The following is a 14,603-nucleotide window of genomic DNA, read 5'->3' as shown; positions in this document are numbered from 1 at the left end:
CTGCCCCTGGTGGCTGGGGGGTGGGAGTGCAGTGAGACATGAGTTGGACATGAGTGGGGGCCTGGTGGAGGCTGCCCCTGCACTGCTGGGGGGTGGGGGTGATGGGAGACAAGAGTGGGGGCCTGGTGGAGGCTGCCCCTGCACTGCTGGGGGGTGGGGGTGATGGGAGACATGAGGGGGGCCTGGTGGAGGCTGCCCCTGCACTGCTGGTGGGTGGGGGTGGTGGTAGACATGGGTGAGGGCCTGGTGGAGGCTGCCCCTGGTGGCTGGGGGGGTGGGGGTGCAGGGAGACATGAGTTGGACATGAGTGGTGGCCTGGTGGAGGCTGCCCCTGCACTGCTGGGGGGTGGGGGTGATGGGAGACATACGCGGGGGCCTGGTGGAGGCTGCCCCTGCACTGCTGGGGGTTGGGGGTGATGGGAGACATGATTGGGGGCCTGGTGGAGGCTGCCCCTGGTGGCTGGGGGGTGGGGGTGATGGGAGACATGAGTGGGGGCCTGGTGGAGGCTGCCTCTGCACTGCTGGGGGTGGGGGTGATGGGAGACATGAGTGGGGGCCTGGTGGAGGCTGCCCCTGCACTGCTGGGGGTGGGGGAGCAGGGAGACATGAGTGAGGGCCTGGTAGAGGCTGCCCCTGCACTGCTGGGGGTGGGGTGATGGGAGACATGAGTGGGGGCCTGGTGGAGGCTGCCCTGGTGGCTGGGAGTGGGGGTGCAGGGGGACATGTGTGGGAGCCTCGTGGAGGCTGCCCCTGCACTGCTGTGGGGTGGGGGTGATGGTAGACATGAGTGGGGGCCTGGTGGAGGCTGCCCCTGGTGGCTGGGGGGTGGGCGTGGTGGTAGACATGAGTGGGAGCCTGGTGGAGGCTGCCCCTGCACTGCTGGGGGGTGGGGGTGGTGGTAGACATGGGTGGGGGCCTGGTGGAGGCTGCCCCTGGTGGCTGGGGGGTGGGGGTGGTGGTAGACGTGAGTGGGGGCCTGGTGGAGGCTGCCCCTGGTTGCTGGGGGGTGGGGGTGATGGGAGACATGAGTGGGGGCCTGGTGGAGGCTGCCCCTGGTGGCTGGGGGGTGGGGGTGATGGGAGACATGAGTGGGGGCCTGGTGGAGGCTGCCCCTGCTCTGCTGGGGGGTGGGGGTGGTGGTAGGCATAAGTGGGGGCCTGGTGGAGGCTGCCCCTGCACTGCTGGGGGGTGGGCGTGGTGGTAGACATGGGTGGGGGCCTGGTGGAGGCTGCCCCTGGTTGCTGGGGGGTGGGGGTGATGGGAGACATGAGTGGGGGCCTGGTGGAGGCTGCCCCTGGTGGCTGGGGGGTGGGGGTGATGGGAGACATGAGTGGGGGCCTGGTGGAGGCTGCCCTGCACTGCTGGGGGTGGTGGTAGGCGTAAGTGGGGGCCTGGTTGAGGCTGCCCCTGCACTGCTGGGGGGTGGGTGTGGTGGTAGACATGGGTGGGGGCCTGGTGGAGGCTGCCCCTGGTGGCTGGGGGGTGGGGGTGGTGGTAGATGTGAGTGGGGGCCTGGTGGAGGCTGCCCCTGCACTGCTGGGGGGTGGGGGTGATGGGAGACATGAGTGGGGGCCTGGTGGAGGCTGCCCCTGCACTGCTTGGGGGTGGGGGTGATGGGAGACATGAGTGGGGGCCTGGTGGAGGCAGCCCTGCACTGCTGGGGGGTGTGGTGGTGGTAGACATGGGTGGGGGGCTGGTGGAGGCTGCCCCTGCACTGCCGTGGGTGGGGGTGGTGGTAAACATGAGTGGGGGCCTGGTGGAGGCTGCCCGTGGTGGCTGGGGGTGGGGGTGCAGGGAGACATGTGTTGGACATGAGTGGGGGCCTGGTGGTGGCGGCCCCTGCACTGCAGGGGCGTGGGGGTGATGGGAGACATGAGTGGGGGCCTGGTGGAGGCTGCCCCTGCACTGCTGGGGGGTGAGGGTGATGGTAGACATGGGTGGGGGCCTGGTGGAGGCTGCCCCTGCACTGCTTGGGGGGTGGGGTGATGGGAGACATGAGTGGGGGCCTGGTGGAGGCTGCCCCTGGTGGCTGGGGGGTGGGTTGCAGTGAGACATGAGTTGGACATGAGTGGGGGCCTGGTGGAGGCTGCCCCTGCACTGCTGGGGGGTGGGGGTGATGGGAGACATGAGTGGGGGCCTGGTGGAGGCAGCCCTGCACTGCTGGGGGGTGGGGGTGGTGGTAGACATGGGTGGGGGCCTGGTGGAGGCTGCCCCTGCACTGCTGGGGGTGGGGGTGGTGGTAAACATGAGTGGGGGCCTGGAGGAGGCTGCCCCTGGTGGCTGGGGGGTGGGGGTGCAGGGAGACATGAGTTGGACATGAGTGGGGGCCTGGTGGAGGCTGCCCCTGCACTGCTGGGGGGTGGGGGTGATGGGAGACATGAGTGGTGGCCTGGTGGAGGCTGCCCCTGCACTGCTGGTGGGTGGGGGTGGTGGTAGACATGGGTGGGGGCCTGGTGGAGGCTGCCCCTGGGGGGGGTGGGGGTGCAGGGAGACATGAGTTGGACATGAGTGGGGGCCTGGTGGAGGCTGCCCCTGCACTGCTGGGGGGTGGGGTGATGGGAGACATAAGTGGGGGCCTGGTGGAGGCTGCCCCTGCACTGCTGAGGGGTGGGGGTGATGGGAGACATGAGTGGGGGCCTGGTGGAGGCTGCCCCTGCACTGCTGGGGGGTAGGGGTGCAGGGAGACATGAGTGGGGGCCTGGTGGAGGCTGCCCCTGCACTGCTGGGGGGTGGGGGTGATGGGAGACATGAGTGGGGGTCTGGTGGAGGCTGCACCTGGTGGCTGGGGGGTGGGGGTGGTGGTAGACATGAGTGGGGGCCTGGTGGAGGCTGTCCCTGCACTGCTGGGGGGTGGGGGTGGTGGTATACATGGGTGGGGGCCTGGTGGAGGCTGCCCCTGGTGGCTGGGGGGTGGCGGTGATAGGGGACATGAGTGGGGGCCTGGTGGAGGCTGCCCCTGCACTGCTGGGGGGTGGGGGTGGTGGGAGACATGAGTGGGGGCCTGGTGGAGGCTGCCCCTTGTGGCTGGGGGTTGGGGTGATGGGAGACATGTGTTGGTGATCAGTAGTGCAAGGTGACATGTGGGTTGGCTGGTGGGCATGGCCATGATGGATGGGTTGCCTGTGGGACATGAGCAGGGGTGCAGGGTAGTACCCTGTGGTGTGGGCTGCCTGCAGGGGCCATGGAGGGTGTAGAGGGAACACCTGGGAGGACCCACATGGCAAAATCACGTGTAGCATTCCCCGGCACCACCGAAATACACATACCCTGCTGAAATTGCGTGTGAATCTTCCCGCGTACCTCGGACTACACGTACCCAGGCCAATCGCGTGTGGAACTTCCCGCGCACCCCGAAGTACACGTACCCAGGTCAATCGCGTGTGGAACTTCCCGCGCACCCCGAAGTACACCTACCCAGGCCAATCGCGTGTGGAACTTCCCGCGCACCCCGTAGTACACGTACCCAAGCTAATCGCGTGTGGAACTTCCCGCGCACCCCAAAGAACACGTACCCATGCCAATCGCGTGTGGAACTTCCCGCGCACCCAGGAACACGCGCACATACTATTTTTCACACAGCGGGTGTCTGTGTTTGTCGATGCCCCTTTGCACCTCATTTTTCCTAGAGGGCCACTGTATGGCCCATTCATCATGGCTGTATATGGGTGCTTTTTGTTAGCGCACATTTTGGCGCACATTTTTTTTAGTCGCAGGGGCGCTACCGCCTGCTTTCTTGTGGCGTACTTGTTTGGCCCTGTGCGCGTCTTTGACCGTGCGCTGGTTTGCCCTATTCGATTCCATGAATACGGGTTGTAGGCGAGCGTGTGGGCGTTCCGCGCACTTGCCTCCTGTACTTCCCCCGTGACGCCCATATTTTCACCCGTTGTTCCCCATTCCGAGTGTTACGCCCCGTGTTCCACCTACTTTTGTGATGTGCGCCACGCTATGTGCGATTTCGCAGTGGCCGTGGCGCACGCTGTTGGATGACCTGTGCGCCGGCGTGCGCGCCGCACATTTTTAGCGCACATCGAATGTTTTTCTCGCGCACGGACTTCCATGAATGGATGTTGCCTGGTTTCCCTGCGATTTTCGCACTTGCACTGCGATTTTCACACTTTTACTGCGATTCGCACGTTTTGGCACCTCTGCGCGGTAATTTTCGGCGCACATTATTTCCATGAATCGACCCCTATATGTTTGAGGCTCTGAAGTGGCATGGCTTTGAAACCCCTTTTCTCTCCATGATTAAAATACTCTATTAAAATCCTAAAACAGCTATCTTTATTAATGGCTAACTGTCCCCATATTACCCCAATTCAGGGGCACTCGCCAAGGATGCCCCCTATCCCCACTCCTTTTCATATTAGTTCTTGAGCCCCTTCTTGAAGGAATTAGACAAAATAAGTACATAAAAAGTATACAGAGTGGTGACACACAGATCAAATCTGCAGCATACACAGATGATGTGTTATTATTCCTTAAACATCCAGACAAGTCCTTGCCACATCTTCTAAACCTCATCTCCCAATTCTCCTTAGCATTAGGATATAACATTAACACAGACAAATCAGAAACCCTACCTCTTAATGTACACTGTACTATGCAAATAACAAGGGGGGTCCTGGGAGACTCTATGCCAGACATGAGTCCTGGTTTACAAGAGCCTTACCCAGAGTCATTAGTTCACAATCTTTCACAGAGGAGAAATATCCTAAGCATATCAGTCTTTGTCCTGCCCTGTCATCAGGAGGGTGTAGCTGTGCCTACTGATGAGCTCCAACCAGACCGAAACACGTGTCTGGGGTTGCTGGTGATACTCTTGTTCAGAGGAGAATTGCCTAGCATTTCGGTGCTGGACTGCCCCAGGGCAGGACAAAGGCCCTCATTACAACCTTGGCGGAGGACCATGGTGCTATTAGCACCATGGTCCATGCCGCTAAGGTTACGATTCCGCGATGGTGGATGGCGGAATTACCGCCCCATTCCAAGGTGAGTGGGGCAGTAATTCCCCATTCACCATTTGCCCTTCCCCATTCCCATTTTTGCCCCCATAGGCCATAATGGGAATGGGGAAGGCGCTAATTACGGCACCGTGAATTACGGTGCTGTAATTAGCTCCAAAGTCCCTTTGCGGGTTGGATTTTTAACGCCTGCTAAAACCAGGTGTTAAACACCAACCCGCAAAGGGACACTTGTAATCAGGCGTTAAGGGTTAACGGCACCGATGGCGCCGTTAAACCCTTAACGCCTGCGTTGTAATGAGGGCCAAAGACTGATATGTTTGGGATATTTCTTCTCTGTGAAAGATAGTGAGCTAAAGAATATGGGTAAGCCTCTTGTAACCAGGACTAATGTCTGGCAGAGCGACTTCCCAGGACCCCCCTTGTTAATTTGCATTTTTAAATAACTTTGGGTCTCACTCTAAGTTACTAGGGGAATACAGACGTGGACCCCTTGCTCACTATTTTTAGAGAGGCACAGCTCCACCCTATTGATGAGGTCCAACCAGACCGAAACACGTGTCTGGGGTTGCTGTTGGTACTCTTGTTCAGAGGAGAATTGCCTAGCACTTCGATGCTGGACTGCCCCAGGGCAGGACAAAGACTGATATGGTTGGGATATTTCTTCTATGTGAAAAATAGTGAGCTAAAGAATCTGGGTAAGTCTCTCATAACCAGGACTAATGTCTGGCAGAGGGACTCCCAGGACCCCCCCTTGTTAATTTGCATATTTAAGTAATTTTGGGTCTCACTCTAAGCTACTAGGGGAATCCAGACGTGGACCCCTTGCTCACTATTCTTAGAGAGGCACAGCTCCACCCTACTGATGAGGTCCAACCAGACCGAAACACGTGTCTGGGGTTGGTGTTGGTACTCTTGTTCAGAGGAGAATTTCCTAGCATTTCGGTGCTGGACTGCCTCAGGGCAGGACAAAGACTGATATGTTTGGGATATTTCTTCTCTGTGAAAGATAGTGAGCTAAAGAATCTGAGTAAGTCTCTCATAACCAGGACTAATGTCTAGCAGAGGGACTCCCAGGACCCCCCTTGTTAATTTGTACATTGTACTATACATCTTATTTTCAGTCCTCTGGCATGACCTGCTGTCTTAATGGCATCAAACATCTCGGCATTAATTTCTCTGCCTCTATTAAAAATATTACCAAATGTAATACATAATCTATTCTATGTAAAATAAATGAACTGACAAACTCGTGGTCCCTCCTTTACTTGGTGGGGTACACTCAAATCTATTAAAATGATGATGTCTCCAATCATTCTATACTCTCTTTCTATGCTACCAATTCCCCTTCTTTCATTCTTTTTTAAATCTATAGATTCCTGTTTGGCTAAATTATTCTGGGGGAGAAAGAGACACAGAACTTCTCTATATAAACTCAAGAAATTACTGGTATCTGGGGGTGTTGGATTTCCAGATTTAAAAAAAGATCACATTACTTTTACTCTTAAACAGGAATAGATATGGTTCTCCTCTGAGCGATCGAATGATGTGCCCCACTGGTTGTGTCTAGAGAGAGCCATGGTCCACCCTGTAGATCTTGACGATTGCCACCTTATCAAGACCAAAATCAGATTTATCAAATGTACCACTACTATCGTATCTGCTCAATATCTTAGAACATATTTGTTTTCAAACACCCTCAAGCCCTCCCAGTATATCTCGTCATACATATGGTTTAACCCGTTAATTAAAATTAAAAAGAGGTCAATTTTTGGGAAACCATGGCTCTCTCTTGGTATTAAATATATAAATCAATTATTTGTACAAGATAGTCCTATTTCTTTTCATCAATTTGCAACCCAGTTTCATGCTCCGATTTCCTTTTTGCACCAATTCGTATTCATCATTGATGCAATGATGGATAACTATAATTCAATGATTAGTACAGATATTTTTCTTAATTCTGTGGGGTTACAATTATTGCAAAATTCTAATATCTCTGGCTCCATGTTTTATAAATCCTTCGTTGAGAACTCCTATATGGAAAAAGTGGAGGATGGCTACGTGGCGTGGCAGCACGACTGTGCTCTCCTGGACAATCCGCTACAATGGCCTAAATTATGGTATGACATGTCCAAAGTCACCTACAAACCCTATTTTTCTTCCATCACAGAGTCTTTGTTACCCCCTCGTCGCTATTTAAATGTGGCCTTATACAAAACGATAACTGCTGGAGCTGCCTGCAACCTCTAGGATCATTTAGGCATATGAGGCTAGAATGTAAATTTGTTCACTCTTTTTGGCTTAAAATATGGAAGGTTCTGAAAGATATCTTCAAAATGCAATACGAATTTCAACCAGAGGTTCTCATTTTGGGAAGTGTTTCTTTTAATGATGACATTACTGTAAAAAGATTGCTACTTGCTTGTCCTATTTATGTTAATAGCCATCAAAACCCTAACATCTAACTGGAAAAACTTGGATACGTTGAATCACAAAATGTGGTGGAACTCAGTTTCTAACATCCATAGATTGAAGAGGTGTAACACCACCACCCTGTCTCTATTATCTGAACATGAACTCAAATGGAAACAGTTCACTGAATTCTTAACTTGTCAAAATCCTGTATGATGGTCTTCTTGCTATACCAATGTTTGCACTAGGTCCCCACTCTCCTTCCCCTTACTTCCACCCTTCCTTGCGTTCATGTGCTGTTATTTTTCTGTTCTTAGTGTATGTCGTGTCTCCCCCACCCTTATTCACAACAGAAGTTCTCATTCTCATGCTTCTTGTTCTCATACTAGGCCTCTGATTGGTTTTTATTATCGTTTGATTATACCTTTGATATTCCCTTGCTCATTGCTATATTACAACTCCTTTTGTTGCCTTGTATTTTTTCCAATTAAGAATACAATCTTAAAACACAAAAAGACGTGGCTAGTGCTGGCCTGCAGGAGGCTCTGTAGAGGTCAAAGACCATCGATTAGGGGGGAGGGGGTTCTATGCACACAACTGCGTAGGAATGGACATCCACTGATTACATATTACACACAATGGACACATGAAAACAATTCAAATATTGAAAGATGGCCAAGCTGTAGTGTATATGCTCTGATCAATATGTCACTTATATACATCCCGGCGGTGCAATATAGTTACATGTTATATACATCATTATTTCTTGTGAAGGATTCTTACCAGGCTCTGAAGGTTAGGTTGGAGTGGTGAGCCTCGTAGTTCTTGAAAAAGCAAGTCAGCTCATGAGCGGGTGAAACAGGTGGCAATGGCAACACCTTCAGAAAGCATTCATATCCCTGGCTGTCAGTCTCAAGGTCTTCCGGTTGCCCTAGGAAGCAATGCATAGAACATGAACATTTTACTGAGGAACTAAATATTCTAGGGGGGGGGGGGGGGAGTATTCACGCAAAAGCACTTTCAACTCTACGCACACGAACACATTAGTGATGCCCTGGCGATACAGAAGGCCCAAGGCTCGACCCCCCTCCACGCCCCTCTGGCATTAAAATAACCACAAGGAAACGGAGAGATTAATACACTTCCCTAACACTGAGATTAGGGAGTCGCGGGAAGATGCCAGGCCCGCCCACCCTTCTGCAACTGCTTGCACACTCCTTCCCATGGAAACATAGGCTGGTCAGCACAATTCAAATAGTAATTACTGAATTCATGAATTCATCTTTTATAATACATAAGCACTTAATACGGAAGACCAGTCTCTGAGCACGGGGCCTGGACTCGAACCTGTGTTGCTCTGCGTTGTCTTGCTTCCAAGACAAACGGGTTGCCCATTTAGGGCTCCCTGTTATCCGTTTTGCTGATTTTTATGTGCAAAGATGGAAATCAATGGGCTTGATTAACAAAAGCATTTCTCCTATTTAAAAAGGTGCTGGGAATTAGGTCCAATGTGTTTTCTGGTGGTACTAGCAACAAGAGAAAGAAGGGGAAAAGAGGTGCCCATTTCTATGAGCGATGACTGACAGGTGGATGGCATTGCATGGACGTTGTGGAGCAAGGAGCTGATGCCTCTGTTTGATGCTTTTTAAATTGCCGTTAAGACGTGTCTTACGTCATCAGGAGACACGTGCAGCAATGTAGTAAAAAAAGGTGGTGGATTTCACGTGGAAAAAATACAGCAGCATGAGTGCAGAGCATGTTTGTGTCTGTTTTCATTTGAGTGGATGTGTAAAAAATACTAGGTGCAGTTTGTCTTGGAGAGCAAAAATGCATGAAGGAAATACAGATTAAATGAGACAACAAATGATTGAAAATCAATATGAATAAATACAGATGAAAATGGCGAAAAAATAAATACCATATATGATCTGTAGGCGTGGACATCCCAAGGTCCCTATTTAACCTCCCCCAGAATCATCTCGCTCCATCAAGAGCGCTGACAGGAAACTCCAGGCTTCCAAAAACAACACACGCACTTCCCACTTCTTCATCAGCGATGCTCTTTGTAGATCTTGGGCCAGCAAGCAGCAGAGGGCTCGTGTCGTGACTTGGTCACCTGCTTTGTATGAATGTTTGCATGAGATGTGAGGTAGTATGGAACGTGGAACCCTGGGACTCCAGGTGTGACAGTTAGTGGACCCGCGTATGGGAGCTCAGACAAGAAACATGTGTTTACCATTATCTCCTGCCCTACCTTCTAACTGAATCCTGTAACAATAGAGAAAGCTTCCAATATTCTACCTACCTGGGTCCAGACTCCTTTCTGCGTGGTTTCTGCCTAACTGTGGCCCAAGTACTTCAGCTCACATTAGGTGCCTTGCAAATGACAAAAAGGTAATTGTACAACCCTAAGATTTGGTGGCGAATGATTTGTTCCCTCGGACTTTTAAGTCAGTAATATTTCTCTCGGTTAATAGTAGAAGTGGCAATATATATGATTCTTTGGATTGGATTGATAGAGCATTGTTGATGGCTATCAAGCATAAAATGAAGGCGTGGAAATCTAGAAAAAAATCACACTATGAAAATTGGATATCAGATATGCGAACACTTTAATGGTACGAAAAAACACAAGCTCTGAAGGGTGATACAGAGATTGAATATGATGAAATGTGGGGATCATTTAATAGTTTGTTTATTAAAGTGTAGGACTTGCTCTGTAGGTGTGACAATGATATCGGTGGTTGGGTGGTGGGGGGTGTTTGTTTTGTCTACTGTGTTGTTTCTGCTATGGCTTATAGATGAAATGTGATGTGGGGGTGGGTATTTTATGGTAATGTAATATGGCAATTGGTAGTGGCATGTGCTATGTAGAAATCGATTCTATGGTAGTACCTGCAAATCTATTCTCACATCTATGTTCTTATGTTTTATAATTTTGTGTAAATATGTTAAATAAAGTTTGGAAACCTCTGTGAATCCATCATTTTTCTAATGTAGTTTATTCCTCTTGAAATCTGGAGAGAAAGGCTCCTAGACATAGTAGACAAAGAGTTCTTTGCCTTGCCCATCTCTTTGCTGGGTTGCAGGAATATCTTGTGGAAATATATGTTCTGTTGTGCTCTTTTCCTCTGTATTTTTGTAGATAATCCCAGATTGATTTCTGGCATAAATTGTGTACTTTGCAAGTCTCTTTATAAAGCGCGCATAACCAATTTAGCTTTCGGAAAACAGATAAGCACAGAGCATCGTCAATGGTGTCAAACTGGAAACTCGGGGAACAGGACTAAGAAACCTAGACACAAATACTGACTGCGTCACTTGACAAACCTGCTGCAAATCGGTTTACATCGTTGTGACTATTTTTGCCTATATCCTCAACTCTGGAGCCTTTGAAAGTGATTCACTTGACAGTGGTGATCATTACAAGGTGGGCGGTAAGGGAAACTGGGCACCGGTAAGGAGACCGGTGCCGGTAATCCCTTACCGCCTTATTACAAGGTCCCTTGGCGGGACCGTAAGGAACGTGTGGTCTGACTACACGTCCCTTACGGGTCCCGCTAAGGGACCAGGGTGCTAATAACGGGTTTGCAGGTCTCAAGCCCGTTATTAGCGCCCTCCCCATTCCCATTGAGCCCTATAGGGGCTCAAATGGGAATTGGGAATGGTTAGTTCAATGGGGATTTACCGGTCCCGCCAGGGTCGGACTACACCGGTAAGTCCCCATTGAACAACACCGGACTCAGACCCGTTATTGGTGGCAGTGATGGCGCAAACAGCGCCATGACTACCACCAATCTCAGAATGAGGCCCAGTGTCCTCTAAAATAAAACCGCTCATGAATAACTGAAGAGATTGCAGTGAGGCATGTGTGAAAGGTGGACACCAGTGGAAATAAAGCCCCCTACCACTGTATTTTAAGTGAAGGCCCCCATCCACTTTAGACTGAGTCGAGGGAAGTGTCTTTTAAAGAGCATTTAAAAGGGCATTTTGAATTAAAATCCGTACGAGAGCACTTTCTATGTACAAGTGTGTGTAGCTCAGGATGCAGTGGTAGGCAACAGGGGCATGATGGGATGGAGAGAAAGCGTATAGTCGTATCCTTTCGATGGAAGGAGGCAGCAAATAGATAAAAGATGCAGGGAGACATGGCAGACAGGGTGGATACAAAGGATTTCTTGGTTGGTCACCCTTGTAAATGCTGACAGTACTGAAGTGAGAGAATGCCATTGACACTGCTCTGGCGTCACTCTGCGTCACTCTGCGTCACTGTGCGCTCAGAATCATCTCCCTGTTGGGGAAATGTCCTTATTCACAAATGCCAGTCCACCTCTGAGGGTGGTACAGTGAGGGTCAGGAAAACAACTGGCAAAAAGCAAAGTAACGAGAGGAAGGGGGGTCAGAAAGACTGATGCAATAGATGGAAAGCAAAGCACTGTGGGAGGAGGGAATCAAAAGGGATGGACAAGGCATGATGAAGGTGAGGTGTTTTTTAACCTTGGTTATCTTAAACTGAAGAAAAGGGGCGACTTCCAGTTTGAAGATTACAAATAATTCTTAATTACCCTGGGCTTCTCGTTCCGACTTCACCCTATCAGTCTTTCTGAAAACTCAGTTTTGAAGAAAAGTCTTCTCAATGGTTAAAATCAGGGATGTCATTTTACCAAAATGCCAGGGGTAGCAGAAGGGATATCACACGACCCTTGACCTCTGATGACATCACACACCAAAGTGACATCACGGAAAGCGATAGAACGCAAGCTTTCACCCCCTGACAAAACTGGAAGTGGCATCACATAGCATTGTTCCTAAGTACACTATGGTTACAATATTACTGTAATGTGATATACATCACATACAAGAATGGACCACCATATCTATCATTAATATCAGTGTGTATAGGCACATATTACCAAATTACTGTGAATGCAAGCAGACGTCCAAGGCCTAATGATAATAATGTGTTATTATTTAGCACTTATGCTTAAGCGCTTTAGTTTATGAAGAACACATATCCATACAATATCACCCAACCTGTGTTGGTACTCATTTATCAACCTCAGAAGGATGAAAGTCTAAGTGGGCCTTGCAACCTGCAGATCACACACACACATCGCAGCAGCGAGTGCTCAACCCACTGAGCTATCTTACGGGCTATAGTAAAATGAGCAATTACATGTATAAATGTTCTCAAAGACAGAAAGCAAATTACACTCTGTAGTGGATACCATTAAACTGGTAACTGAGATTTAACAGCAGGCCAGTTCATCTGCAGGTCTGGTGCAAAATTGGCTATATGTCAAGCCTGCGTGGATCTACTTTCCAGGCTTCAGAGCTTGGCAAAATACATACCATTGGGAGGGTTCATAACTGTGTATTAAAGAATTTAGAGTAGCGCAGGGAAAGCAGTGCACTCACATGGCATCCCGTACTCTGGGCAATTGTTACCTCACTTGTTACCTCATACATGCAAACAAACATCCCAAACAGCATTGCAGGGAAGATAGACACATTACAACAAAGCATTAATTATGGCATAATGAAATCAAGGGCCACTTTATGTGTTATGGGCAAATATTTCTACACTGTACACAAGCTTTAAGGGACAAGGATTTTGTCAAGTGACCGAGGACACCGAGATGGAATGTCTTGTGATGATGTAACAGAGACAGAGGCAGAAAAAAACATGTTATAACTGCAACTTGCGAAAAACAAAATACATAGTCCAAAATGGATGCTTATTCTACTTTAAATGCTTTTTTGAGGTTTTTGTCTGCATTGTGGATTTGATGTGTTTAAGAACAGACTAAATCAGTGACTCACGCCCTGAAGTGTGCCTGAAAAAAACCTTTAATGAGTCCCCTGTTTTTTTAAAAAGAGGCCACAGCCAGGAGCTTCAATGTAAAAAAAAAAAGAAAAAAAAGAAAACCAAGATTGTTTTAATTTCTTTTAGGGGTAGCAAGGGAGACCACAGGGGTAGCAAGGAAGACCTCCGAGGTCGCAGTTGCGACCCCTGGCATCCCCCAAATTACGTCCCAGTTTAAAACGCAAAATTCTGCTACACCAAATGTCAAAAAAAGAGTGGGTACATGATGAATTATTCTGCCCACTCCTTCCCACAAAGCATGCTATACCATGAGTTAGTCCCCTTGAATGAATGGGCCAAGTGCAGCTCTTAATAAGCCTGTCATGAGCCCATTTCTATTTGTAGGTTATTGCTTAGCAAATAATAATAATAAACATTAAACTCTTTGTCAAGTCACTTAGACCACAGAGGCTTCAATAAAACACAATTTAGATATTACTTAATGTATTGATTTAAAAACAGCTTAATTCAACTTAGTAGTCTAAATATTAGCATTAGCATTCAGTAAAATCATATTATGTCATTCATCAATGCTTCGCTAAATAATTATCATCAATGTTCTGTATTTCACTAAATGCTAGCATTGATTTCTAAAACAATGGTATTGCAATTTTGAATCACCTCAATAAAACATTCTTGCTAGTTGCTACAAAACACCTCAGTTGCTTCTAAAATGAAAAATATTCCTCAAAACGTAGTGCAGCAACAAAATGTGTGTTGTGCTCAGTCCAGATTCCCCAACTAGTCGTCTTATTAATATGTCTATGAATATAGTTAAGTATTTTGTGTAGGCATTACGCTACTTGTCTCATAGTTCACCTTGGAGAACACTTGTAATAATTAAAACGGGCTCCTCTGATTCAGACTTAGAAAATAAGAATTGTTTTGTGGTTTTATTTTTCAAAGCTCACTACTCTTATTTTTAAATGCAGATGGGTCCTTCATTTTTTACACCTCTACAGCTGTAAGTGAGCTAATTTCAAAACATAGGAGATTCAAATCTTTTATGCTTTGCCTTTCAAAGTCTTTGTAATAAAAATGAGAAGCTATAAATGTTTCTAATGGGCCTCGTGTGACATACAGAATGTGTAGATGGAAGGACTCTCCCTGAAGCCGCTAGCTGCTGTAATCTATAATCTGTCTCAGCTGCTCTTCTAAAGGACCTCTCTGCCTGCCAGGGCACCGAGGAATCTCGAGTCTTTTTTCTTCTGCTTTCTTATCAGGGTCCGCTTTGTGACTTATATAGGTTATATCGCTATACCATCTGTTTGAGGGAAAAGTTTTTTGACTATTAGTTTAAAAACATATCTCTAATCTCTTATCACGATTTTGTTTTGGATTATAGAAGCGTGTTCACTCAT

At 48.7% G+C, this 14,603-nt stretch overlaps 1 protein-coding gene across 1 annotated transcript in view; it reads right to left on the bottom strand.

Moving 5' to 3' along the window:
* The window catches only part of IL7R (interleukin 7 receptor), a 563,020-nt gene that overhangs the window by 387,852 nt on the left and 160,565 nt on the right, over positions 1-14,603 (bottom strand). The window contains exon 2 of the mRNA XM_069627128.1: positions 8,160-8,307. Within this exon, the coding sequence (XP_069483229.1) occupies positions 8,160-8,307 (148 nt within the window). The remainder of the gene's footprint in view (positions 1-8,159; positions 8,308-14,603) is intronic.

The sequence above is a fragment of the Ambystoma mexicanum genome, chromosome 6p (genome assembly GCF_040938575.1).
Source record: "Ambystoma mexicanum isolate Mex_15411 chromosome 6p, UKY_AmexF1_1, whole genome shotgun sequence".
Taxonomy (NCBI): Eukaryota; Metazoa; Chordata; class Amphibia; order Caudata; family Ambystomatidae; genus Ambystoma; species Ambystoma mexicanum.
This window is presented reverse-complemented; position numbering and strand designations above follow the sequence as displayed.